Consider the following 25898-nt stretch of genomic DNA (forward strand, 5'->3'; position numbering starts at 1 on the left):
GATTATATTAACTAGTTCCTCGAAACATCTTGATGCCAAATTGTAGTAACTCTTTATCCTAATTATCATCTTGCTTCATTTGAATTACCGTAATAATTTTTTAGTTAGGTGACTAACACAGGCCGTGTCCAGGACGTGCCAAGACGCAATCTTGCTGAGGCGCAGCGAATTATTGTCTTGAGCCATATGAATTAACATAATTAGTTTATGATAAATAGTTAAATACATCGCACCATTAGAGTAATCGGTTCCTCAGAATTTCATAATGCAAAATTGTGGTACCTCCAAATTATCATATCGAGTCATTCCAATTCTAGTAAATATTTTGTGGTAATTTTTTCTCCTATTCTCCAACTGGCTCAATCTATTTGCGTACCTTAGTTCGTGATTTAAAAATATTTTCGTAACTGATTGTGCACTTGCATGCAGGTATATACAAAACTGTTCATATTTTGTTGGGAAAAAATTCGGGCACTTGCATATAGACGTAAATAATACAATAGCATATTCTCGTAACCTTGTACCTCAAACGCAAATACGTTAAGACAGCACAATAGACATGCATGTTTGTTTAATAGGAAATACAGCAGCAGCGGTGTTCTATTTTTTGTTTTGACAAAATCCAGCAGCAGAGTTACTATCAGTTAATGCAGCAGGGAAGAAACGCACGCTAATCCTACTGCTGATCACGGATACGAGACCGTAAATGACCAACGCGCTCGGCTCGCTCGCTACTTGCAGGCTGCTCTGGTTCGCTCGGCTGTAGCCTAGAGGCAGGGAGGCGCGGGTCTACGCGGGTGGGAAGGACCGCTGGTGGCCAATCCTAGCATCACATAGCTGTATATAGACACACGACACGAGGAAGGAGAGGTGTTATGTGGTTAAAAGATATGGTGATCATCTCATCTGTGTATTGTTAATCAGTTATTATATATCAGGTCGTTGATTTGCTTCGATTTGTCGGCTTATTAATTGCAACATGATCAAACATCTAGGTCTTGCTCGGCTCAACAACCTTGCACACGTTCGTTCATTCATCATGCGTGTCCGTGCACACATAAATAAATAAACATGTGGTATCTGTAATAAATGGGTAGCCATTTTGATTTTCAATCCGTACCTACTTTGAAAATTTCAAGTGTCGATACGCACCCAATAGGAACGACGTCCGTGCACGATCGATCATCAGGTACATGTGTTCTTTTATATTGAAAAAATAAATATGCTGTACCAATGGCCTCAAAAGTTCCTACACACAGCTCCATTTTTCTTACCCGGTCTGCTGGTAGTTGCGGCGTCGATCGGTGGGCCTGAGCGTACCTCTGCATGTACGCATGCCAGCCTTGATCCACGAGACTGATATTGTCCTGCCCCCAATGAGACCGGATACATCCTCGGTTGGGTTTCTCGTCGGGACCCAATTCGATGAATTTGTGGACAGCAGACAGCGTCACGAATCTCTCGACCACAGCAGACACCGGAAAGGATCGATCGAGCTCGGCCCGGGGACAGGTGTCATCCTCCGGCTGCAGTCGTAGCAGTCCAGCTTCCGTGTGGAAGCCTCTGGAACCCTACCGCGTATAGTAGCAGCTGCCTGACGGCCGCCGCGTTTCGCTGATGCACGAATTTTAACCGAGCGGAGCGTTTTGCGTTGGACGTTGGTCACAGATCGATCAAGATTGACAGTGTCCGAGGTTATAATTTCTAGCAGATGGCTAGCTAAGCTAGTAGGTCAGGGAGAGCTTCCTAGAGCGGAAAGGAAACGGATCGAGATGAAACGGAGTGGGGAGCTTCACTAGCGTGGAGTCCCCGGGTAGCTTAGCTAGCTTTACCGCCGTAGGGGTCGCGTCGTGGAAGATGGATAGAAAGATCTGGAGGATGACGTGGATCCACGCGTCTCGCGGCGAGATCCGCGTGGCGGGAGCCCGTGCGAGGGGCCGCGGCTATATAATCCATCTCGCACCACCACCACCTTCTCATCACACATCACTTGCTGTTATGTATCAGTGAGGAGCTTGTCGTTAGAGAGCGTAGTGCGTACCCAACAGCCCAGCCCAGCCCATCCCAGCCACCTCCATTGACAGCGAGTGGTAGCGCAGCAGAGGAAGTGAAAAGACCACTCTGGTGGCTGCAGAGATATATACTAGCTCTGACCACAGCAGGAGCGAGCGAGCGAGGCAGCTTGGTTGCCATCTCGATCGGTATCATCGACGCCGGCTCGAGCAGCTCGTAGCTCGACTCGACACAGTAATCGTTCACCTTACCGGCCAGAGAGGAGCACGAGGACATGGTGAAGTCGTCGGCGGCGGGGAGCTACGGCGGCGGGGTGCTGCCGTTGGCGTCGCTGAACCACATCAGCATCGTGTGCCGGTCGGTGGAGGAGTCGCTGAGCTTCTACACCGACGTGCTGGGGTTCGTCCCCATCCGCCGCCCGGGATCCTTCGACTTCGACGGCGCCTGGTAATGATTACGCTCGTCGTCCTGCTTCGACTAACTTGTCGCATACAGCTAGCAGTTCAACTGCACTTTATTTGAGTGCTGACGATCGAATTCCGCGTGATGCGAAACGCAACCAACAACTGCAGGCTGTTCAACTACGGGATCGGGATCCACCTGCTGCAGTCGGAGGACCCCGGCAGCCTGCCGGAGAAGAGGGAGATCAACCCAAAGGACAACCACATCTCCTTCCAGGTACGCACTCACTCGACAGCTAGCAATCCCTTGTTGATCGTGGAATCGCCAACGGATCCGCCAACGGCGCATTAGTTACTCGGAAACAACTAGCCAATCATTTCAAGCTTGATCGATTAACCCGCACGGTACCTTAGCCCGCTAGCCTCCAACGGCCTCCTCCCGCGCTTGGCAGCGCATGGGGCAAGGTTGCTTTCGCAACGTCCATGTCCGTCACGGAGACGAGAGGCGCGCGGCGCACGCGACGTCAAATGGAGGACGACACCCCCAGCTAATAAGCTAACCGCCTCCATTTCCGGGGGGGGAAACTCTCGTGCCGGCCGGGATGGATAGCGACGGTGGTCGATCGGCCGCCGCGCCGGGAAAACAAGTGGGATTAATTGGTGGTGTTCCCTTGCCACTACGCTAGCTCTTCCTTTTTCCTAGGATGGGTTGATCCGTCTCGTGACAGGTTAGGATCGTGTTCCACGACTCTGCTACCAGATCATATATTGATGGAACCAGAATCGTGTGCATGCAGATCAGGGTAGATAGCTTGCTTGTGGGCTACTTATCTTGGACGGAATCAGGGAAGAGAGCTAGAAGAAATGAGCTAGTGTATGGTTTGGATTCTACCGCTGCGGCCGACGGTGACGTGCTCTAGCCAACATGCATGTAGCGACGATTCCAGTTAGGGCTTTATTAGGGGGAGGCATCGCTCGGGAGGCATCGAGCGATGCCTTCCTTCCAACCTACCGGCTCTAGAAATGCAGTACGCCCAGGACCCAGCTATTATTTCGTAGCTCAAAAGTTCCAAGCTAGCTCGACGTTTTAGTTCCGCGACGGTACCTTGCGTAATAATAAAAATCTACGTAGAGCCATAATATGATTGTGACGGGTTCGTCGTCTACGGAGCCTTTGGATGGTCCAATAGCGATGAGAATGGGCGAGGGACAAGTGCGTGTATGCATAGATGCTCCATTGCTCTTATACTACACTTACATCAAGATTGGAGGTAAAAGGAGGAGGTGGTGGTTTCGTTGAGCTAAAGCTATATCACTATGATGTACTTCAATTCCTCCCAAAATATACAATTGGCTATGTGCACTATATTTTATCGAATAGTGTATATTATCAACCTTGGCTGTAAGGTGTCAGAGGTACCATAAAATCAGTTCAGGTTTGTCACGTCCACCGGTTCCCCAACAGACCAAATTAATCCTTTTTTTTTCAAGATACAACCAAAACCAGAAGCAATAAACTCGAGAGACTCCTTTTTATTCCATTGGGCATTGGATTCTATTTTTCTTTTGTAAAGGTTCGGGATTCAGAACTCTCTAGAGCTTCATATGCATGCATGTCCCTCCAGCAGCCAAGCTGTTAGGTCAGCCATGTACTGTTGATGCACTGGTTGCTTTCCCCCTAACCTCCCTTTCCAAGGACGCACACGATCACATGCACTCAGACACCTCCATCGCTAGCTCATCGATCGATCTCGGCCCCTCTTAGCTTGTCCCAGCAACCAACACAAATGTCTGCGGAACATTAGCAGTCACGAAAGAGACATCATTGTCCAGTAGCACGCGTTATAGTACCACGGAGGCAGCAAGCGCCACGTCATTTCCGCTGGCGATCACGGCCGTGTACCGGCTAGCAGCTAGCTATTTGGACGTTCCAAGCCGTGCCGGCCGGTACCTATCGTCACGTTCGTTGCTGCTGCGAGGACGACGATCTCTTGTGGTTTGTGGCCATGCGTCGACACGTCGATCGAGATATTTTCGGACACGAGCTGGTGACGAGTCCATCTCCTCATCATTGGTACGAGAGCAAGCAGACAGTCGCCTGTGTGTGTGTGTGGTGTAGTTTCTGAGTCAGCAGCCACGAAAAGCTGAGGTGGATAGTGATAAGGATCGTACTTTGTCGCCTTGCTGACTCACATCGCAGAAATCTAGCACGAGGGCCGAAGTAGAAAAATATCTTACTGACGGTATCTCATGTTAATCCGTGAAGTGACAGCTTTTGTTCTGTGCTATTCTCTATCTGTGTGCAGTGCGAGAGCATGGCGGCGGTGGAGCGGCGGCTGAAGGAGATGGGCATCCCGTACGTGCAGCGGTGCGTGGAGGAGGGCGGCATCAACGTCGACCAGATCTTCTTCCACGACCCCGACGGTTTCATGATCGAGATCTGCAACTGCGACAACCTCCCCGTCATCCCGCTCGCCGGCGGCGACCGCGCGCCCGTCCTGGGGGCATGCAAGCGCGCTGTCGTCATGCAGCAGCAGCAGGGCAGCGCGGTGCCTTCGGCTCCGGCGGCGGCCGCGCAGTGCGTGCCGTCGGCGGCGGCGACGCAGGCCATCCGCGTCGGCGAGGAGGCGCACATCTCCTGCGCGTGAGCAGGCATGGCGAGCCATGTCGTGCGCGCGCACCCGTGCGAGTGCGACTGGCGCTTGTATATGCGTTGAGTGTAGTAGGCCTGTGTGTAAGAGTTAAAAACTCACATTTTAAGTGAAAGAAGAATAAACCAAGGCGGGAAGGTTTCGTCTTGAGCCTGTCCTCAATCTTTAGTTCATTTTGCGCTCAACCTTTACTAAGAGCCAACGGTTTCTTGAGAATTTTCTGAGCTCCTGAGTTGGGGCCTGTATGATTTTCATCCAGTTAGTCTCATTTGAGACTTCTTCAGACAATCGTAATGGGACGTTCTATTCTAGCATCTCCACAGCATATATAAAACTGGTGATCTAAAACCAGTTTTAGGTACAGGAGAGAGGGTTTTAGGTACAGGAGCGAGAAAAATTTAGATACTTCCAACAGGTCATGCAAAACTGGTGACCTATAATCCTTTCAAGGATTAATATGTGAATAAAATCTTTTTCCAGGTGCTAATCTATAACTTCACTCGTCTTCTTATCCTTTCCTCCTCTCATTCCGCCGGCGCAATCCTCCTGACGCCGCCACTCGCGCCGCCGCGCACCACGCCCGCGCGCCGGCGTCCTCTCTGCTGCTCCCCACGCCGTCCTCTGCTCCCGGCCCGCGCCCGGCGTCCCCTGCTGCCGCGCGGGGCCACGGCTTCTCGCTCCCGCAGCTCCTCGTCGGGGGCGCCGACGAGGTCGGCCGCCTGCACGAGTCCGGCAACGGGGGCTTCCGGTTTGTGCCCTACAACGCCTGCGACTACTCCTGCAAGGTACGCCGCCCTAATTGCTGTTCTGGAGCCGGTCCTCATCTCCTCCCGCACCTCACCTTCGTCCTTGTCACTGATTCAAGACCAGCAGCGCGCACGGAGGGTTGAGCTAGCTTGGCTCAGTGGATGTCAATCGAGCACGGGGACGGCGGAATCGAGCATGGGGACGGTGGAATCGAGCCCGTGGTGGATTTCCATGGCGGCAGCGGTGGCCGGAGGCAAGGGGGACGCCGGTGACGCAGGGGCGGAGGGGACAGAAGCGGCGCGGAAAGCTCCGACCAGGGGCGGGTGGCCTTCCCGCCGCTAGGGAGGAGAGAATATAGAGATAGCAATCTATATACATGTATACATATACTGTCGGAGAGAGAATATGGCAAACTCGTGTTGGATGGATACGTAGATTGGTATATTTGCACACAGGAGATAGAAAATTAGGTCATAGTTTAAAAAATTTAGGATAGCAATTTATATTTTGACTATTTTTTGACCATTTTACGTTGGAAATACTCGTCACATCATTTAAAACACGAAAAGAGGGTCACATCGAGGGCGGAGGATAGCGAAGGCCGGTGGGAAATTTGCATAGAGTAACAGTGCACTTGAAGCTCCACCACTACGTCACATATCATATTCAAGACGCAGGCATCCAGATACGTCCCAGTCGCTGTCTTCCCCGGTCCGTGCTCACGTGCTCGCGGACTCGCTGTGCCGACGCGGCATTTCGTGGGCGTGCTAATCCGGAACGACAGGAGAGCATCGCGCATTCGCCATTATCTCGACAAGAGAGGCGTGAAGGAAAGTAACACCTCCTGAGATTTTTTTTATCTGAAGGAAGAAGAAAACACAAGGGGCCGGCTGAATTTTCCGTTCGCAAACAAGATACGGCCGGTCACGAGGAAAACATCAGGGTGAAGAGAAGGAATAACAGAGGAAGGGGAGCAAGAATCCATTACATCCACATCCAGGTGAGGTGTCTGGGGAGTCGGATGGGATCATTGCTGATGATCACAAGGTGAAATAAAAGAAAAAAAGATCTGGAATTGAGACCACACATGCAATAATCTAGAATAAGACCAAAAGAACCGTGTTTCCATGCTCTCTCTGCTTCAGGGAGGGAATTGTGCTGTGTGGTCTCCCTCACTCTCGGTCGGGAAAACTTGAAATATCTCGTGGAGTAGAGAGACCGAGCAGCAGTGACAAAGGCGACAGGAAAAGGAAGTTTCCACACGTGAGTGCCTGCGTGAGTCAGATATCACCCTGGAGCCGAGAGAGAGATGATGATAGGGTCCCGTCACTATACCAACGATCAGTACGCATGCGAAATGGCCAAGGATTGCAACGCACCCACTGTGTCGGTTTATTTGCAGGCGATGGATTGGGTATCCAAGCTCCACCACCCTCCAGCTGCTAGCAGCTGAGCCCCTGCGAGTAAGGGGTGTTTGGATACGAGGTGCTAAACTTTAACAAGATCGCATTGAATGTTCAGATCCTAATTAGAAAGATTAAACATGAGCTAATTATAAAACTAATTGCATAACCTCTTTCTAATTCGCGGGATGAATTGATTAAGCCTAATTAATCTATCATTAACAAATGGTTACTGTAGCACCACATTGTCAAATCATGGACTAATTAGGCTTAATAGATTCGTCTCGTGAATTATACTCTATCTGTGCAATTAGTTTTGAAATTATCCTATATTAGATACTTTTAATTAGTATTCAAACATTCGATGTGACGGGTGCTAAACTTTAAACTTTAGCATGGGTGAGCCAAACACCCACTAAAGCGACCTTGGCCTGGCCGCAATGCACCAGCCCACACAACACGACAGCATAGCACCCCGTGGGCCTCTTCGGCCTAGTCCCAGGTACCAACTGGCGGACTGGACTGGGGTCGGTGGTACCAGGCAGCACTTGGGCTACTTTGCTTCTTGGACCTTTTGCACGAAACAGATACGAGCTTCTTTTTTTTTTTGAGGGCCGAAACAGATACGAGCTTTTCCGCCTCAAATTACCTTCTTTAAGAAAGACTGCCAACAGTTTTCAAATTGCCTGAGCCTCTCGGTGTGTAACTTCCCTCCATGATATTGTGCAGGCAGTATCACGTTACATGCCAAGAGTTACCAGTTGGTGTACATGGAGCTCAGCTTCACAAGTTCCATCGCACGTCTCAACAAGAACTACCATCCACGAGAGCAACAGCCAACAAGGCTGCGCAGCCTAGTGTGCTGGCTGGAGCATAATACCAACAGAAAACAAGCTAGCGCTCAAGCGGCAGTTCAATACCTGTGCTACCATATGGTTCCTGCATACCAGATAGAGCGCAAGATGTTGATCCTCCGTGTCTTTCAAGCATTGCAGATTGCAATCACCAGCAACCAGCACAAATTGTTGCCAGCGGATCACTGTTTCCATATTTCCCGGCACCAGAAACAAGAGAGTTGATCAGAAAATCCCTTATATAGTTGTGCTAAGAGATTACAGTGTTTGCTCACAAACCAAAGAATGTATCAGAGTCTTTGCGTATAAATAACTGTCATATACTCTCTGTGAACTGTGTTCCTCAAAACAAATGATAATTTACTCTAAAACAATCAACACCACGTATAAATTCACAATTTACGCTGTAGCACTGGCACCGAATAAGCTAGTAAACAGGGGCATAATTTAGACGCAATCCATCTTTCATCTACAGCAAAAAATTTCCCATGTAGCCTCCTCAGGTATTTACACGAGGGGGTAGATCTTGATTGAGACTTTTCGACGAAGGGGTCTCATAGTCCTGATCAGCAGTTCACGCCGCATTGCCCCAAAGCAACGGCTTTCTGTGTTGGGGAGATGAAAGGGTCAATCTTCACCCACAGCAGGGAGAAGATAGACGCAAGGAGGATGGACCAGACAATGACGATGGTTGGCGTGCGGTTCTGCCTGCCCATGAGACCCTTGAGGAAAGGGTAGAGATGGAGGATCACCCAGATTGAGAAGAACAGCTTTCCAAAAAGCGGACCCCAGGATTGGTAGCCACTGTTAATAGCATATGAAATTCCTGCCACCATTCCGACCAGGTTAATGACAAGCACAGTGGTTGGTGGGATGAGCAAACTGGTCCACTTGAACACATATAGCTCAGCAAAGTCGCCATCCTCATCAGATGCCTTTGAGGTAACTGTGAAGTTGGTATCAATCCCGGCCAGCACTTTCAGCAGACCCTGGAACACCGCGAAGAGATGGGCAGAGGTGCCACCAATAACCCAAAACTGCTCATTTCTCCACCAATCTTCAATGCCAACACCACTCCATCTAAGCTCCAATATACCAGTGGCAAAAATAGAGGCAAAAAGGAGAATGAAGAACATCCCAGCATAATTACTAATCTGCACATCACAACAATATATGAACATTAGAAAGTTGACCACATAATACTCAATGGAAAGTGTCTGCAGAATTTAGCAAAACAACAGATCGCTGCTGAACTTGAACTTATGACAGCACAAAAATGTTGTTTGCTTGCATCCATCAACCTCAGAAGTGTAATAATTCAAAATAATACACTCTATATTGGGTAAGAAGAAAAATGCCAAGGGAAACACGTAATAGTTATGGCTGACACTTGTACTAGTTGTGATGTCAATGTGACAGCAGTTATACAGGTTAGAGCAGTGATATATAATAAAAGGGCAATAATGAGAACAGCAGAAATGATACTAAAAGTATTGAACAACAGAGCAAGGAAGTTCTTGTGACTAACCTCAGGAATGATAAATTTGTTTGTAAGGAGACAAATAGCAGGAAGCACACAATAGGCGATGAGTGGAATGGATGTGATTGGATAAACAATGGTATTGATGTAAGCCAGCCTCTCCAGAAGCTTCAACCGCCCGCTGTAGCCATACCAGATAGGACAATGTCTGCTAAGCAGAATTTCAACTGACCCAAGAGCCCAACGGAGCACTTGATTAAGACGATCGGAAAGATTGATTGGTGCAGAACCCTTGAAACAAGGCCGTGGTGGCATGCAGTAGATTGACTGCCAGCCTCTTGCGTGCATCTTAAACCCAGTAAGAATATCCTCCGTAACTGAACCGTAAATCCAGCCAATCTGAAACAACATAAAACGGAAAATCATATTCTGAGTCCTGGAATGGGAAAAGTAATTCTATGCCAAGATACAAAGTTAAATAACTCTATAACACGAAAGAAAGAGGGAAACTTTGCTTGCCACACTAACCTCTTTGCCCCATTCAGTTTTGTCCTCGTACCCACAGCTGATGACATGGATAGCTTCCTTTAGTAGAGAAGCTGGGTTTGTTGAAGGTGGTATGCCACCTTGAGTCATAAAGGTGGATGCAATGAAAATTGGAGACTGGCCAAAGCGTTTCTCCAATTTCCTCTGGGACATAAGCACTGACCTTTCATCCTCATAACCTGATGGGATTCCAAAAGTAAGATCAGCAGGAGCCAGCCAACTTGAGTAGCTTAAGATTTATTTTGTTCTTTTATGTCCAAAAATCAGATTAAGAGAAGCAGAAGCATGCCTGATAATGCAGTATAAGCAATATTGTTCTCAAATCTCTAAGAATAAAAGTAAGGTCAGAAATGCATAAGAGCAGGCACACACCTTCAATGCCCTCTTCGATGTCTTCCATGTTGAAGATAGGAGCTGAAGATTCTGTTCTTTTCATAATACGGCTTTGGCTATCCATATAACTCTTGTTCTTTTTCTTCCTTCTACCACAGCAGCTCTTAACAACAATGTTAGGTTCCAGATCGGCTTCAGTCAATACAGGATCATAGCCGTACAAAGCCTGCCTGTTGAAACAGCATCCTGTTCCCACATAAACTGGACCCTGGATGCCATCTAGACCTTTCATGTTGATCTGTAAAACAAATATCATGTGAGCTATGAAAAATTGGTTTTGTAACAGAAGCACTACCACTCCGTCAGACTTACATCAAAGAAAACTATGTTGCGATTAGCATATCGATCGTGCAAGTCAATGCCATCGAATCTTTGTGGAAACTGTACATAACAAGTTTTCCTTCCTAGTGCAGGATCCATCATGAAGCACATTGCTTCTCTAAGAGCTTTGCTGCTGTTGAAATAATGGTCACAATCCACATTGAGAAGATAGGCACCATTTGTAAGCACAGCAGATACACGAATCTGCCCACCAGCAAAAGGGATATAATTAGTATAGAATATAAAATACAGTGCAAGGCGTAGAAGTGACTTCAAGGAGCATAAACATACCAGGGCATTCATTGCACCAGCCTTCTTGTGATGCTGGAAGCCTGGTCTCTTTTCACGAGAAACATAGACAAGGCGGGGTAACTCATTTCCATCAGTGTCAAGCCCACCACTGTGCCCCAAGAACACCTGATTTGCACATAGAGCAAGTTCAATAAGATCTAAGTTTCATCCAATTTTTTTTAAGAAATGGTTTCATTTAAAGTAAAGGGCACCTGAATCATTCCAGGGTGATCCCTTGTATTATTCCCAGGCCAAGCAGTTCCATCAGCCATGGTCCAACCCTCTTCAGGCACTTTCTGTGCTTTGGCAACAAGGGCATTGATTCTTACTTTGAATTCTTCGTACTCTCTCTGAAACAAAGCATACCCAAAGTTAAAACCTAAGCAAAAGGTGCAGCAAGAGTACAGTAGTGTAACTATGATATTTATAGCTTACCTTCATTGCTCGCCTTTCTTTAACAAATGAAGGTTGGATTTTGTCCTTTAGGTAGTCTATTTTTTGAGCGAAGTAAAATTCTGGAGCTCTCGGTTCAATGTTGTGCTTTTTGCAGAAGGGAACCCACTTCCTAGCAAATTCCGCAGTTTCTGATAGAGACTCAAAAGTCAACATAGCTGAACCATCATCAGAAACATAGCATGACACTTTGTCAACAGGATAATCCACAGCAAGAATGGACAAAACAGTATTGGCTGTGATCAATGGAGGTTCCTTCAGTGGATCCACTGTACTGACAAAGACGTCAATGGGAGCCAGCTGCGATGGTTCTCCCTCTCTATCATACCTGCAACATTAGAATTAGGCATATCAACACACAAGATTTCAACACATGGAGCATTTCAGTACCCAAAATCTTGGATAAATGTGCACCAGTTTTGCAGCTTACCTCAATGCAAGCCTGTCAAGGTATGTCTCACGGTTGATTGGATGCCATTTTGGGAACTGATCAAGAAGCCAAGACAAGGCAAACCAAACCTCACAGATAACAGATACTAGCCACAATCCATAAGCATCACGCACTGGATGAGTGACACGATACTGGAAGAAGAAGCACAGGATGATAAGACGGAGAATGATCACTATCCGGTAAAGGTTGAGCTGGTTTGAGGAAATCGGCACAATACGGCTCAGAGGTAGCCGTGCATCATCAACCCTGCCACAAAGAAAATTAAAGATACCTCAGTTTCTTTGAAGCAAAATCAACTATAAACATGAATCAGCACACCATTAGTAAATGTTAGCTAAGGAGGGGGGAAAATAGATCATCTACTCACAAATGCAAAACTATCTCATAGTCATTGATTAACATGAATGAGAACTTTAATGCCCCTGTGAGTCCTCTTCAGTGTATGCTGGTATAACATACCCCCCGCTAGTTGTTCATCCCAAAGCAATCCAAGTTCCCGTATCAAATGTGAAATTATATTATGCAATCCTAAATCTAATGCACTATCAGAAGTATAATAGCATAGGCAAAGGAAAGTAGTTTATACATTTGCATATCTTCACCATTTGAGCCAGTTCCCTCCATGTCTCCTCCTCTAGCCTCTGGATATTTATTAGTCACTTGCATCATATTTTTGTCCTGTTTAACCCTCCAGCTCTCAACTCTTTCCTTCCAGTCAACACTATTAAGCCCATAGGAATTCAAGTCCTTCGAGGGGTCCACAATCCTCACAGGAACTGAAATCATAGTAAAAAAATATTAATGCTTCCCCACTAATATGCAGATAAATCTCAAAAGTAGCAATTTATGATGTATGATAGAATACCTGGGACGCTTGGATCAACATAGCTTGATGTTGGACTGCGGATAGAATGACGGTCAGGGGAAGCATCAGGGATCTCTCCAGATATCTGAAGAAAAGTTGTCAGAATGTTAGTTTGTAAGAGCACATATTCATATAGAAACAAGAATAATAACACGAGTAAATGCACCATGGTATCAAGATCAACATCGATAAATGAACATGAGCATATATGATACCTGCTGCCCACTTGTCAGGCGGGGAATCCGATGATGCGGCTCATGGCGAGCGGATGAAGACAGATCAGCGTCATCTCCTTGACCATGCAGCTGCCACTCTGGGCCTTTCCCATTGCCTTGCTTATAGTTGAATTCATTGTCCAGGTCATCAACATCTTCCTCCTCCTCATCACCGTGAACTCGAGGGCTACCTGAATTTTCATCCAAGAGGAAGAAAGACGTTGTTAATTACTGTTACTGAGAATGAAATGGATGAGAAGGTTTAATCTCGGTTGTCAACATCATGAAAAATGTCCACGACACTGCAACCTTTTATTCACATAAAGTAAGTGCATGATGTGGACTCCCCGATATACTATTATCATATACAAGATACACAAACACTCAAAGAAGTCGTAAGGAAACCAACCTTTCTGTCTCCTGTATCTAGTCTTGCACTGAGGGCAGCACTGGTTCCCCTCCTTGCGCTCATACTCGTAGCAAGGGCGGCAGACAGGGAAGGCGCACTCATTGCAGGCAACAAAGACATCGCCTGTGGCTGAAACACCAACAGTGTCACCACAAATCTGGCAGACCTGCCCATTCGCACTCTTCGCGGGCTTAGCCTGCATCAGCAAAATAACAACAAAGTCAGCACCACATCCAAACAGAATTTCACAACTTGATGGCACATCAGTCACCCATGCACTTCACACATGAGCAACAGACTGAAAAACAATCGGTGATCAACTTCTACTTAGCTTCAAGTCGGGGCTAAGATCCAAACACCAGAAAGGGCAGTGGCAATTTACAGAAGATGAACAGTTTCCATGGTGTTGTAGTCACAAAGGTGCGTTCCACCAGGCCAAACAAGGATCTAATTCGTCGTCAGCGGAACTATTGAGGCACGCAAATTACTTGGTAAACATAGGATCTATACAATCCGAGGCTGCATTTCACTGAATCTCCGAAATGATGAAACTCGTCCACTATGGCGATACCAATTGGCGATTTGCCGCATGAAGCCCGAGTGTTCGGATAATAATTCGATCACGCAGGAACAATTCTGAAATCGCGGGGAGGGCATGCTCTGATCTAGTGGCTTACACAGTGAAACGGAATCATCGCCGCAACGGGGAGGAGAAACGAGGCAAATCTACGAGCATACCCGCAGAAGAAACGTAATTGGTGGGAACCCGAGCGTTACACCTAAACCAACGCCGCGGCCCAGATCCACCGACACACGCGCGCGCGCGGCATGAAGCCGTCGCAAACAGAATCAGGAGGAGCGAGGACGGCATTGGGGGAGAGGGCACACGTACCGCGGCGGGCGCGTCGCCCTCGTGGTGGATCATGACGAACTCGTTGCGCTTGTGCGAGCCCGCCACCATCCCCTTGTTCGCCGCCATCTCCGCCGCTCCCTTTCACTCCCCACCCCCACCGACACCTCTTCACCGCCACCGACACCGACGAGGCTGGCGGAGACCGATCGGCCCGCAATGGGCCTCTAGATCCGAGCGGCGGCGGCGGCCACCACCATGCCCAGATCCCTCCCCGCGCTCGCCGCAATGCCGCAGTGGAGGTGCTGCTGCCGCCTCTGCTTCCTCTCCACACCTTCCCCTTCTCTTCTTCTATTAAGCTGGGCTCGGTTAGTTTAGTTGAGTTGGTGGGAGTCGCCTCCCACCGGCTACCGCCGGTCGCCGCCGAGCTGTTCCGTCGCGTCGCAGTGTCCACAGGCTGTCACCCGCCGCTCGCGCGCGCGCGTGGGGCCGGGTGACCGGCTGCAGCGGGTGGGCCTGCCCGCTCCACCCCGTCGGCGGAGCGAATTGCCCTCCTACCTGCCGCCGATTATTGTTTTTGATTTGAGGGGATTTTTTTTCCTTTTTTTTATTTAGTGGCAAAAGGGGGGGTGAGGAAACGGCCATGTGCACCATGCGTGTTCCGTGTGAGTTGGCATCAGGCTGATCATGGGGGTGCGATTGGTAGATGGACTTGGAGAGATCGCGGCTGAAATCGCAGGCTTGTTTCATTGTTTGGTGATCATTGGCGGTCAAAACACCAGCTCAGTGTCCGCGGCCGCAATTTTGAGGGAACTCTAAAAATGGTTAGCGACCTCAATTCTAAAGTTTGCCCAAAATTACACACGGTGCTAGGTTAATGATGCATGTAGTCTGAATAGGATGGAGATGGAGAGAGTTCTCTGTGTGCCAAGAAATGTTAGTAATATCCTCGATTTGCCGGTAAGAAATATCAGTGTCTCGTTGTAACTTCTTTTTTTTACCCTTTTGGGGAACCGCCTTCAACTCCCTATGTAACTACACTTGTACATAGGGCAAGCATCTCTTGACAGTGACTTGTCTTTTTTCTAGTTTGAGGAGCATCTCGCAGATTTTGTCCCCTTCCTCCAACTGAGTGGATCTCTCGTGCAAATTGGAAATGCCTAGACTACCAAACGCTCCTCCCTTCCCTTTTTCATTTCATCCACCGACAACAGAACAGGGTAAAAGAGGACATGATTTCTCCTTTATCTTTCTGTTTACGTGCATGGAAAAAGAAAACTCCTTCGGCAGTGGTTGGTTGCACGTCATGTCCTCCTGTTGATGTCTCAATACTCACGTACCTTATTTTAAGAACAAAAAGGCAGGTCTCATTAGCAATAAAACCCATGCAACGAAAACTCACTCTTTTCGCATCTGCATCTGGCACCCCAAATAGAATGCATTGTTTCGATACATTGTCCTCGCTAGCTTTCAACGAAAATGTTTTTTTTATATAATTTGATTCGGAAAATCGAGCTATGTGTTGGATTTCTATGAAAACTGCAAGTGAGTTTTTTTTTTTTAACAAATCTTCACAGTAACAGACATGCTCGATCAACAAGCAACAAGCAAAAACGTTCCATTTCTGTGTCAGACCAAAGGGACACGTGAAGCAGAGAGCCGGCGGGGGCTTCTTCTGCGAAGTCGCCGTGCCAGTGCGAGTGCAAGTGCGACTGAGCTGCAGGCTGCAGTGCGTTGCTGCCGCTGAAGAGCATCACTATATTATAGACTTGCTGGCTGGCTCGTGCTTTGCATTAAACTTGTCCGGTAATCCGTTCTTGTCCCAATAATGGCGGTTGGGGTGCAGCTTTCCTGGCCGTCGGTGACTCCCTTTTTTTCTATTGTTGCTCTCTCTGGCTCCTCTTTTCCTCTTTTCTTTGTGTGATTGGTTTTGACACGACACTGCGTGGCGTGTTGTCGTGATAGTACTTGTTTGTATGGCACCTAAGCTCGTGAAAAGGAGAAACTGATGCTACGGATCGGACGTTGGCAAAAGTTCATTTGCTGCTGCCTGCAAGAATTTGTGCGTGGAGGGAGTCGCAGTGTGTCGTGGGACTCTTGCGCAAGTAGTGTCCTCGAAGTTCTTCATGTGAAAGTCACGCCTCACCAAATTTCCTGCTACGTCATTTGAACTCATCTAATATCTAGTAACTTTTTAGTACCACTGGAACATTGCGCGGCGTTGCCGCACAAAGTAGCCCTCCTATTTTATGTTTCATTGCGAATAATTTAATATGTCATGATAAAACTTTTTTTGACAACTTAAGGGTTTGAAGTGTGTATTTGTATTACCTAGACAATGGATTCTGCAATATTTATGTATGCCGTCGCCTCTTTTTAAGGCTCGTTTGGTAGGGACCTAGATTTTTTCGAATCCAGATTTTTTTAAGAAACGTTTCTATGTTGAAATAGAATCACTTCCCTGAAATCGTTTGGCTACCTAGCTGATTCGGTTTCTAAAATAGACATAAAGATACATTATTTTTCTTTCAAAAAAAATATAAAAATAGATAGACTTCACCAAAATACTAGATTTTTTATGGGTGAAGAATATTCACATGCGATCCATTTTAAATTACTGCACTTAAAAAATACGAAGTTTACTTACCATGTACTAGAGGGGAGATAGGAAAGAAATAAACAGAATCACGTGAAACCAGCTTGGAGGTGATTCTATTCTCTAGTAAAAAAAATTAGAATCGCTAGATACATTTCTATCTAGAATCGCTAGCTGTGGTGATCGTTTGGCAAGGAACAGACCGATTCTAGCAAGAGTCTAGAACGATTCTCTCAGCCAAACGGATCCTAATTCTACTCTGCTCTTGATTTGTACCCCTTCCGTTTCAAATTACTATTCATTTTGTTTTTTTAATTCATAGTTTTTATTATGCACCTAGATATAGGCTATGTGTAGATATAGAATAAAAGCTACATACTTAGGAAAGTCAAAACGAATAGTAATTTAGGATGGAGGAAGTGTGCAAGTTCGTCCTAAATTTTGTTTTCTGCGGAGATCTGTGGATTGCCAATTTACCACCATAAGGTCATCAGGAGCTTGATTGTATCTTTCTTTTTCTATGAATTTTGATTGTGTGTTTTAATTTTATTCTCCGGTGCCTCGCTCACGGGTTCAGGCTGAAGAACGGAAATATGGAATGTTTGGCCGTGGTCGGCGAGTTGCAGGACGGCGATAACATCAAACATCAGCTGCTGTGCGCTCCTCAGTGATCGAGAAGATTCAAGAGGCTGGGCGCCGTGTCGTGTGTGTTGTTTGCGTTCCACGTGGATGAATTTTTACCGCTTTTTATCAGTCGTCAGATGGTAATTGCACCGATAATTTTTTTTTAAGTGACGTGGCGCAATGCTTTATGGAGACCGCGATGCGGTTTCGGTCAATAACGATAAAGATACGACTGGTACATGACAAAAGTGAGGCAATAATCCAAACTCTACTCCCTCTATACTGCAGTGCGGAGCACAACAGATCAGAGTTACTCTATGTATATGGGTGTTTGGATCGGACTAAAATTCATATCACATCAAATATTCGGAGACTAATTAGAGGACTAAACATGAGGTAATTATAAAACTAATTACACAGATGGAGATTAATTCCCGATACGAATCTATTAAGTCTAATTAATCCATCATTAACACATGTTTACTGTAGCACCACATTATCAAATCATGAACTAATTAGGCTTAATAGATTTGTCAGACAAATTAGCCTTCATCTATGTAATTGGTTTTGTAATTAATCTATATTTAATACTCCTAATTAGTATCTAAATATTTGCTGTCACATAAATTAATTTTAGGAGTTCTTAGGAACCAAACGGGACCTCAGTCTGATAAGCTTAAAGCAGCAGGTTCTAGTGAGCGTGCCTAACAGTGTCTAAATCCCGTGGATGCTTCGCTGGATTTGGATCGGCATCGACCGCCATTATTTTACGTGCTGGTCACATGTGCCACAGCGACAGCGAGATTTTTAATTGGAGAATGGAACGTGAGGAATATTCAGAGGACAGAGCAGAGCCACTCCAGAGCTGTCTCTCAACTCTGAACCGACATGGCCTGACGACAGAGACAGAGTAACCGAAAACAGACAAGAAAGCACTGCCTACAAGCCGTCAAGCACACTGCTCAAGAATTCACGGCAGCCGCAGCAAATTTCAGAGGATGATGCTCTCTCACTTGTAATATGACAAATATAGATTGACAAATATGACAAGCGTTTCTCTCTCTCTTTTCTAAAAGAGTAAATTTTATGCCATTTTCATGATATAAACCTGTTGAAACAAAAATTTCTCAACTTTTGCGAGTTTCGTTTGTTCCAGATAGTACTAAATAATAAAACGTGAGGGTAAATTCGAGAAGGAGAAGGAGGAAACGGCCCTGAAATCTATGACGGCCCAGCCCACCAGCTCTTCTCTTCTCCCGCCGCCTCTCCTACCTGACGCAAGCAAGACGGCGCAGAAGATTTTGCTCGTGGCGGAGGCAGGAGATCGCGGCGATGGCGCGGCCAGGTTGGGGTACCTCCGCCCTCCTTTGATGTGGAGGCGAGGAGCGGAAAATGTCCTGGGCACGGCCGCGAGGTCGTCGGGAACTCGGGATTCCTGGCCGTTTTGCTGACCAAACACTTCGTTTGATTCGATGGGGGTCCAGTACTACAGTCCCCTGTCCCGTGATGCTCGATGCCGGCGGCGAGGGCGCGAGGCCCGCCACAGCGTCCACGAGAAGGCGTGCGCGCTGGAGCCACCAACCGAGTGTCTGCCGCACCTCAGAGCTCAGTTCAATAGTTCGCTCGCTGCATCGCTCCAGTTGGTACTGGGCCGTTTGGTTACCGAGATTAAAGTTTAATATTTGTCACATCAAATATTTAGATACTAACTAGAAGTATTAAATATAAATTAATTACAAAACCAATTGCATAGATGGAGGCTAATTCGCGAGATGAATCTATTAAACCTAATTAGTTCATGATTTGATAACGTGATGCTACAGTGAAAATGTACTAATCATAAATTATTTAGGCTTAATAGATTCGTCTCGCAAATTAGACTCCATCTATATAATTAGTTTTATAATTAACTCATGCTTAGTCCTCCTAATTAGCCTCCGAAGATTTGATATGACATGGACTAAACTTTACCCTACGGGGGTGTTTAGATCCTTGAGCTAAAGTTTAGTCCTTGTCACATCGAATCTTCAGATGCTAATTAGGAGGACTAAATATGAGCTAATTATAAAACTAATTACACAGATGGAGGCTAATTCGCGAGACGAATCTATTACGCCTAATTAATTCATGATTAGCACATATTTACTATAGCATCACATTGTCAAATCATGGACTAATTAGGTTTAATAGATTCATCTCGCGAATTAGCCTCCATCTGTGCAATTAATTTTGTAATTAGTCTATATTTAATACTTCTAATTAGTATCTAAATATTCGATGTGACATGGACTAAACTAGTTTGTGTAACCAAACGGGGCTTAAGGATCAAACAGCCCATCTGTCTTCAATCTCTGATGCCTCTCACCTGTCTGCCGTTATGCCTCTGAGGTTTCACTAGTTTAAGCTTCTGTTTGGCAGGGTATTCCGAGTCGGTCAACTAAGTTACAGTTAAACAAATGCCCAAATACTCGGAGAAGTTGCGTCAGACGGTCAGGGTAAGTGTCCTTCAAACTTGTCGCCTCGCATTTTTCATCAATTTTCATCTCGAAGCTTACTTCTCTGACATGGACATACGGTCCTATCACACCAGGCGTGCATTTTAAAATGGCAGAGAAAGGTTGAAACTCCAGTGCACACACCATTTGAATGGATTCTCTATCCCTTAAACCAGTCAAAAACTATCTGAGTTTTGGGGTCAAAGTACTTTTCTTTAGCCGCGTCGACAGGGTTGCACCACCATGCCCTTCACATATTTATGTGACTGGGATCATACAAGTTGAATATGGCTCTCTCCTTCATCCATGAAAATCATATGTTGCGTGTACTAGCCATCGCAGCGCTGCACCTGCTGCTGCAGCTCCAGACCGTCACACCAGTGCTCCTAGCAGACACCAACCTAGCATGGCCTGGTTGCATTAGCAAGTGCGGTGAGGTCAGCGTACCTTACCCGTTCGGTGTTGGTGCCGGGTGCTACCGCAAAGGTTTCGAGCTCACCTGCAACGAGACCTACAACCCCCCGAAGCTCTTCTTGGATTTGGATGGTACAGGAGCCGAGGTGCTCAACATATCTCTGCATCATGGGAAGCTCTATGTTGATAATGGTGTCGTCAGGCTTTCCGGGAGGGATAGTTACAATATGACATGGGGGATCCCCCTTGATGGCAGCATCTTCTCAGTATCCCCGTTTTGGAACAACTTCGTCATCATGGGCTGTGGGTTTGAGTTTCGTGTTAGTCAGCCAGATGTAGACAACATGATCGTTAGGTGTACATCATCGTGCCTGCTTGGGCGTCCTGCAGTAGCCACTGATGGCGTGTGCTCTGGTGTTGGCTGCTGTCAGGCATCCATGCCAGGAGCAGGCAACATGTACTCCATTAAGCTTGCCTCTTACACTGCAGTAGAGGACATAACCATGCCAGGACAGCCATTCAACGCTACTTTAGTCATGGTGGCGAACGAGTGGTGGGAAACAGACAACCATTCCATGCTATTGCAGAAGGCAGTCTCAGAATCAGATGGTCTAGCCACATCTGCTGGGCCAGTGCAAACCAAGGCGGTTGTCAAGTGGAATTTCAGCAACTCGTCTTGTGCTGATGCTCAGAGCTCAGATGATTTTGGGTGCCTCAGCTACAATAGTTACTGCCATGATCACTGGACTGGCGAATCCTCAGGGCACATATGCCGCTGCAGTAATGGCTATGAGGGCAACCCTTACATACCAAATGGATGCCAAGGTATGCAACTCATCATTCATAAAGAAAAAAAAAGAGTTCCAGATTCTCTTCATCATCAAATTAAAAAAATAAAGAGTTCCAGTTCCAGCATGCCAACTCTTCTCACAGGAGCATGCTTCATATCTGCCGTTTGCATTGCAACAGATATTGACGAGTGCGCACATCCAGATATATACCAATGCTTGGGTCATTGCATTAACACGGATGGTTCTTACAATTGCATCTGCCCACATGGCACCTCTGGCGACCCCCAGAAACCACATGGATGCATCAAAGCTACAGAAAAGTTTTCAGGTAACAAGATCTCCCATTAAACTGTAGCTTTTAACTGTTGCTATGTTAACATATTTTAATTTTATGGTGTTCCAGGATTAGCTGTTGCTACAGGGTTTGGCAGTGGCGCACTCCTTCTGCTTCTGACTTTTTCTGCTATTCTCGTAAGGGGAAAGCTAAGAGCCCAAAAGGCCAAACAATTGAGAGATTTTTTCTTCAGGAAAAATCGTGGGTTGTTGTTGCAACAGTTAGTAGACAAGGACATTGCTGAAAGGATGATCTTCAGCTTAGAAGAGCTAGAAAAGGCAACAAATACATTCGACGAGGATCGAAAGATCGGCAACGGAGGCCATGGCACCGTCTACAAAGGCATATTGTCTGACCAGCGTGTCGTTGCCATTAAGAGGTCAACGCGAGCAATCCAAAGTGAAACGGATAATTTCATCAATGAGGTCGCCATTCTTTCTCAAATAAACCACAGGAATGTGGTAAAACTCTTTGGATGCTGTCTAGAGACAGAAGTTCCACTGTTAGTCTATGAGTTCATTTCAAATGGAACCCTTTATGAGCATCTTCATGTTACTTCTTCACTGTCATTGTCATGGAGGGAACGACTGAGAATTGCGCTTGAAGTTGCGCGGTCCCTTGCATATCTACACTCAGCTGCTTCAGTGTCAATAATTCACAGAGACATCAAGGCCACCAACATTCTGCTTGATGATAATCTAACAGCCAAAGTGTCAGACTTTGGAGCTTCCCGAGGCATCCCTATTGATCAGACTAGAGTAACAACTGCCATTCAAGGGACTTTTGGATATCTGGATCCAGAGTGCTACAACACGAGAAAGCTCACTGAGAAGAGTGACGTGTACAGCTTCGGTGTCATGCTAGTGGAGCTTTTAACAAGGGAGAAACCACATATTTACATGTCACCAGCAGGTTACAGTCTGGTGGAACAGTTTCTCTTGCTACACAACCAAGGCAAGCTCTCTGAGATACTAGACCCTCAAGTCGCCAGGGAAGGGGATGAAGATGCCAGGGAAGTGGCAGAGGTCGCAGCATTGTGCATAAGCTCAAGCGGGAAAGATAGGCCCATGATGAAGCAAGTCGAGATGAGACTTGAGGCACTGCAAAGTGCATCAACCAACATTGGGAACAACCCAAGAACCGAGGTGCACGTAGTGAACATTCCTTCAGCTGGGCAAGGAAGTGGTGATACTGATGGGACCAGGCGGTTCAGTATGGAAAGGGAGATCTTGCTATCTATGGAATTCCCACGGTAACACGAGTTACTTTGTATATAGAAGAAACTTTTGGCTTACATCTTAGAAATGACCTTGTAACAAATGACCAGTGTACATGTTAATATTGTGCTCTTCATGTCTTTTAACACAAGCTTCTGAAGTGCAGAACTGTATGTCCGCTGTATATTTGTCCAATTAATCTGTAGCCTAGAAACGTAACAATGCATATATGTGTCTCCTTTTGTGGCACTGTGATGACGAACTTTGGCCCCTTCTAACCAGCTGCCTGCTTTTTTTTATTTTCAATAAGGAAGCAAATATCATGTTTGAAAGTCATGATATCACATGAATTTTTGGTAATCATTTACTTTATCCAGTTTGCCTTGTGGATAAAATATTAGGAGTATTTGGTTGGACAGGTTGCTATATGAAGCAGTGCTCACAGAGGTAATTAGTCAGCTCACACTGCTGCTTGGGGTATGAGAGTGATCTGAACTTTTATTTGGCAATTTTGCACGTGCAGCTGCCATTTCGCTGGTAGCACGACCAGACCATGCCCAAGGTGGCCACCACCAGCTACCTTCAGAGAGAACAAGCATAGGCAAAGCTGTTTGGCCGAAAGGAACTCCCAATTATGCTATCCTGGCACTCCTTTATAAAGGAGGAAAAAAAAACAACCGCATATGCATACATCAGAAATCAGAGCCTCTACTTCTGGATATATTCAGCAACCCTAGATTAACAAATCCTGCTCTAGGCTCTAGCTTCCAGAGAGTAGGATGTGAAATTTCACCGTAGCATTTATATGGAACTTCTGCATAGCACAAATAGCATCCCCAGGTTCAAATCCCAACAACGAATATCCCCAGGTTTTGTTCAATCCTGAACCGGGTACTGCAAAGATCACTTAAAATAAACTCACGCACACAATTTTTGTCTTTTCATTTTATTTGTGCGCAAATGCGCAGTATTACTTCACTGGTCACTTTGCGGAGTTTTTCACCAACCGTTTTCAGCTCTTCATGTTGGCAATGGGCTCTGGCCCCTGGTTCTTTCACTCCTTTTGGTAAGTATATGGTCAAAATAGGAACATGCCTTTACTGGTCACAGCTTCACAGGTGTATGCAAGGTAGCTACTTTAACTTTCATTCAAACTAATTTGTAGAGACTGGCCGTGTTAATGTGCTACAGTGCTAGGAGAAGATGCAAGGTACGCAGGGAGGTCAAAAGGATGGCTTGTAGTCCTAATACCAATAGGAACTCAAGTATCTGTATATGCGAAGACCAGTTGCATTGTGACCTAGTATCGTCTAGCATAGACCGAGGACTAGTGTCAAGTGGATCGGACCAAACAACCTAGCACAGATAAGAGTAACTAGTCCTAAAACTTTCTGTGTGTAAGACTTAAACTAACTACTCTCATATTGCTCCGCACACATTCTTTTACTGGTTCACAACCAACACACATGTTGCAGGGCTTGCAGCCCATTTCTGTATTAGGCATGCTCTGGATATGAAAGAAATTCCAGACTTGGTATATTGTATCAAAAAAGTGTATGGGTCAGCATCCAGCATAAGGGCCTTCCAACCTACAGTATAAATTACTGACAGTCCATGTGAATTTCTTTGAAAACTCATAGAATTTTATGGACGCAGCAGGTCTGTTTCTGGAAAATGGAAGATCCTAAAATCAGGAGTGTCAGCTGCACAAAATATGAAGATCAAAGGAGCAACCACATGTTATTAGGAACCTTTCATGTGTGCATTGTTGTCTCTAAAATGTAGGACATCTATTTATAAAGATAAACTAGACCTTAAAAAACTAAAGGCTAGAACTGGATGTCCCATAAAGAAAATGGCTTACATCACATGATACTGATAGCATTGCAACTTGTTAAATACATAGATCATAGAAACTGACAAGAGTTGGTATCACTATTTAGAAGCAATTAGACATGATAAGTTCAAAAGCAACAAGAAAGATATCTAAAATTGACCACAATTTGTTTATTAAGGTGTCATCGACACGGTCATAATTATTTAGACAATAACTCCTACATTCAAACTTCCTACCACAGCATCAAAGATAGAAAGTCTCTGCATGGTGACTTCATAGTTAGTATATGAGTACTCTTAGACTCTTAGTATATCTAACAGTACTATTTGCTTGTGGAATTTTTGAAGGTAGTACTCGACCTAGCAGCAATATCTCACAAGACAAAGAGAACTAAAGCATTATTATCAACACATCATTTGGAAAACAAGTACATAATGGACTACATGACTACTAAATAATAGTTCTACAGATTACAATGGGCTGCTTCTGTGAGGAAAGCGAACTCATGGTGCAGCTAATTAAACTTTGTATATCATTTAACTTCCAGATTAGGGTCACGTTCAGGATCCACAATCAGCAATCAGTAGTAGCCTGGACATGAAACATATTAATGAAGAAAACCATCGTGCACAAATCATGTTCATGTACAAGTGTATCAATATATACACTACAGCCAGAAGTGAGTATCAAGTACTCGATATAACAGATAGAACAGGTAAACGTTAGCAAGCATGAGTATGAAAACCCATATAAACAGGAAATGGAACAGCAGCACACCAAGAAGCACATAGACCCATTCAAACAACAATTCTTAACTCTTACAAAATAAGAAAACACTTAATGATGCAATTGAACTTTACCCTGACAAGGTTTCAAGCTTTGTAACATCCTAGTACCTTCTGGGCTTGGGCTTGGACGTATGTGAGGGCTCTTCCTTCCTGAAAATCCCACAGAACATGCAGCGCGACACCTTGGGTGAAGGTGGATCCAGAGCAGGTGGGACATGTCGAGTACGGAAGGCCTGGTTGCCATCGTTGGACCTGCTGCGCTCTTTGCCATCACCGCCCCTACGCTGCTTCAGCATTCCGATGGACCCAACACTACGGGAGTGCCTTAGCTCCTTGACCTCTAAGCTGTCCTCCCCTGTATCCCCAGTTGCCCCATGGCCCCTCTGGTTCTGGTCCCAGACCAAACCTGATGAACCAGACCTCCTAAATGTTTGAGAAGATCTCTGCAGCTCAGCCATT

At 45.9% G+C, this 25898-nt stretch overlaps 4 protein-coding genes across 4 annotated transcripts; 2 read left to right on the forward strand and 2 right to left on the reverse strand.

Annotated features, from left to right (window-relative positions):
* The first annotated feature begins 1969 nt into the window (after positions 1-1969).
* On the forward strand, positions 1970-5238 carry LOC117849549 (glyoxylase I 4). The gene is made up of 3 exons (XM_034731123.2): positions 1970-2460; positions 2586-2691; positions 4721-5238. Exons 1-3 carry the CDS (start codon positions 2288-2290, stop codon positions 5060-5062), a joined length of 621 nt encoding a protein of 206 aa, XP_034587014.1. The 5' UTR covers positions 1970-2287; the 3' UTR covers positions 5063-5238.
* A 3052-nt stretch (positions 5239-8290) lies between these two features.
* LOC117849548 (probable cellulose synthase A catalytic subunit 1 [UDP-forming]) lies at positions 8291-14687 on the reverse strand. Its single transcript, XM_034731122.2, has 14 exons — positions 14386-14687; positions 13494-13689; positions 13085-13275; positions 12870-12954; positions 12591-12780; positions 11984-12250; positions 11536-11881; positions 11313-11450; positions 11101-11226; positions 10801-11013; positions 10468-10726; positions 10078-10274; positions 9598-9948; positions 8291-9223 (listed from the first exon to the last, which is right to left on the reverse strand). Exons 1-14 carry the CDS (start codon positions 14470-14472, stop codon positions 8636-8638), a joined length of 3234 nt encoding a protein of 1077 aa, XP_034587013.1. The 5' UTR covers positions 14473-14687; the 3' UTR covers positions 8291-8635.
* A 5933-nt stretch (positions 14688-20620) lies between these two features.
* On the forward strand, positions 20621-22953 carry LOC117848982 (putative wall-associated receptor kinase-like 16). Its single transcript, XM_072292615.1, has 3 exons — positions 20621-21297; positions 21442-21591; positions 21667-22953. Exons 1-3 carry the CDS (start codon positions 20700-20702, stop codon positions 22851-22853), a joined length of 1935 nt encoding a protein of 644 aa, XP_072148716.1. The 5' UTR covers positions 20621-20699; the 3' UTR covers positions 22854-22953.
* Positions 22954-25540: 2587 nt separating this feature from the next.
* LOC117848983 (MAPK kinase substrate protein At1g80180) lies at positions 25541-25897 on the reverse strand. Its single transcript, XM_034730596.1, has one exon. The coding sequence runs from the start codon at positions 25895-25897 to the stop codon at positions 25541-25543; it is 357 nt and encodes a 118-aa protein (XP_034586487.1).
* Between the last annotated feature and the right edge of the window lies 1 nt (position 25898).

Source organism: Setaria viridis, chromosome 3 (genome assembly GCF_005286985.2).
Source record: "Setaria viridis chromosome 3, Setaria_viridis_v4.0, whole genome shotgun sequence".
NCBI lineage: Eukaryota > Viridiplantae > Streptophyta > Magnoliopsida > Poales > Poaceae > Setaria > Setaria viridis.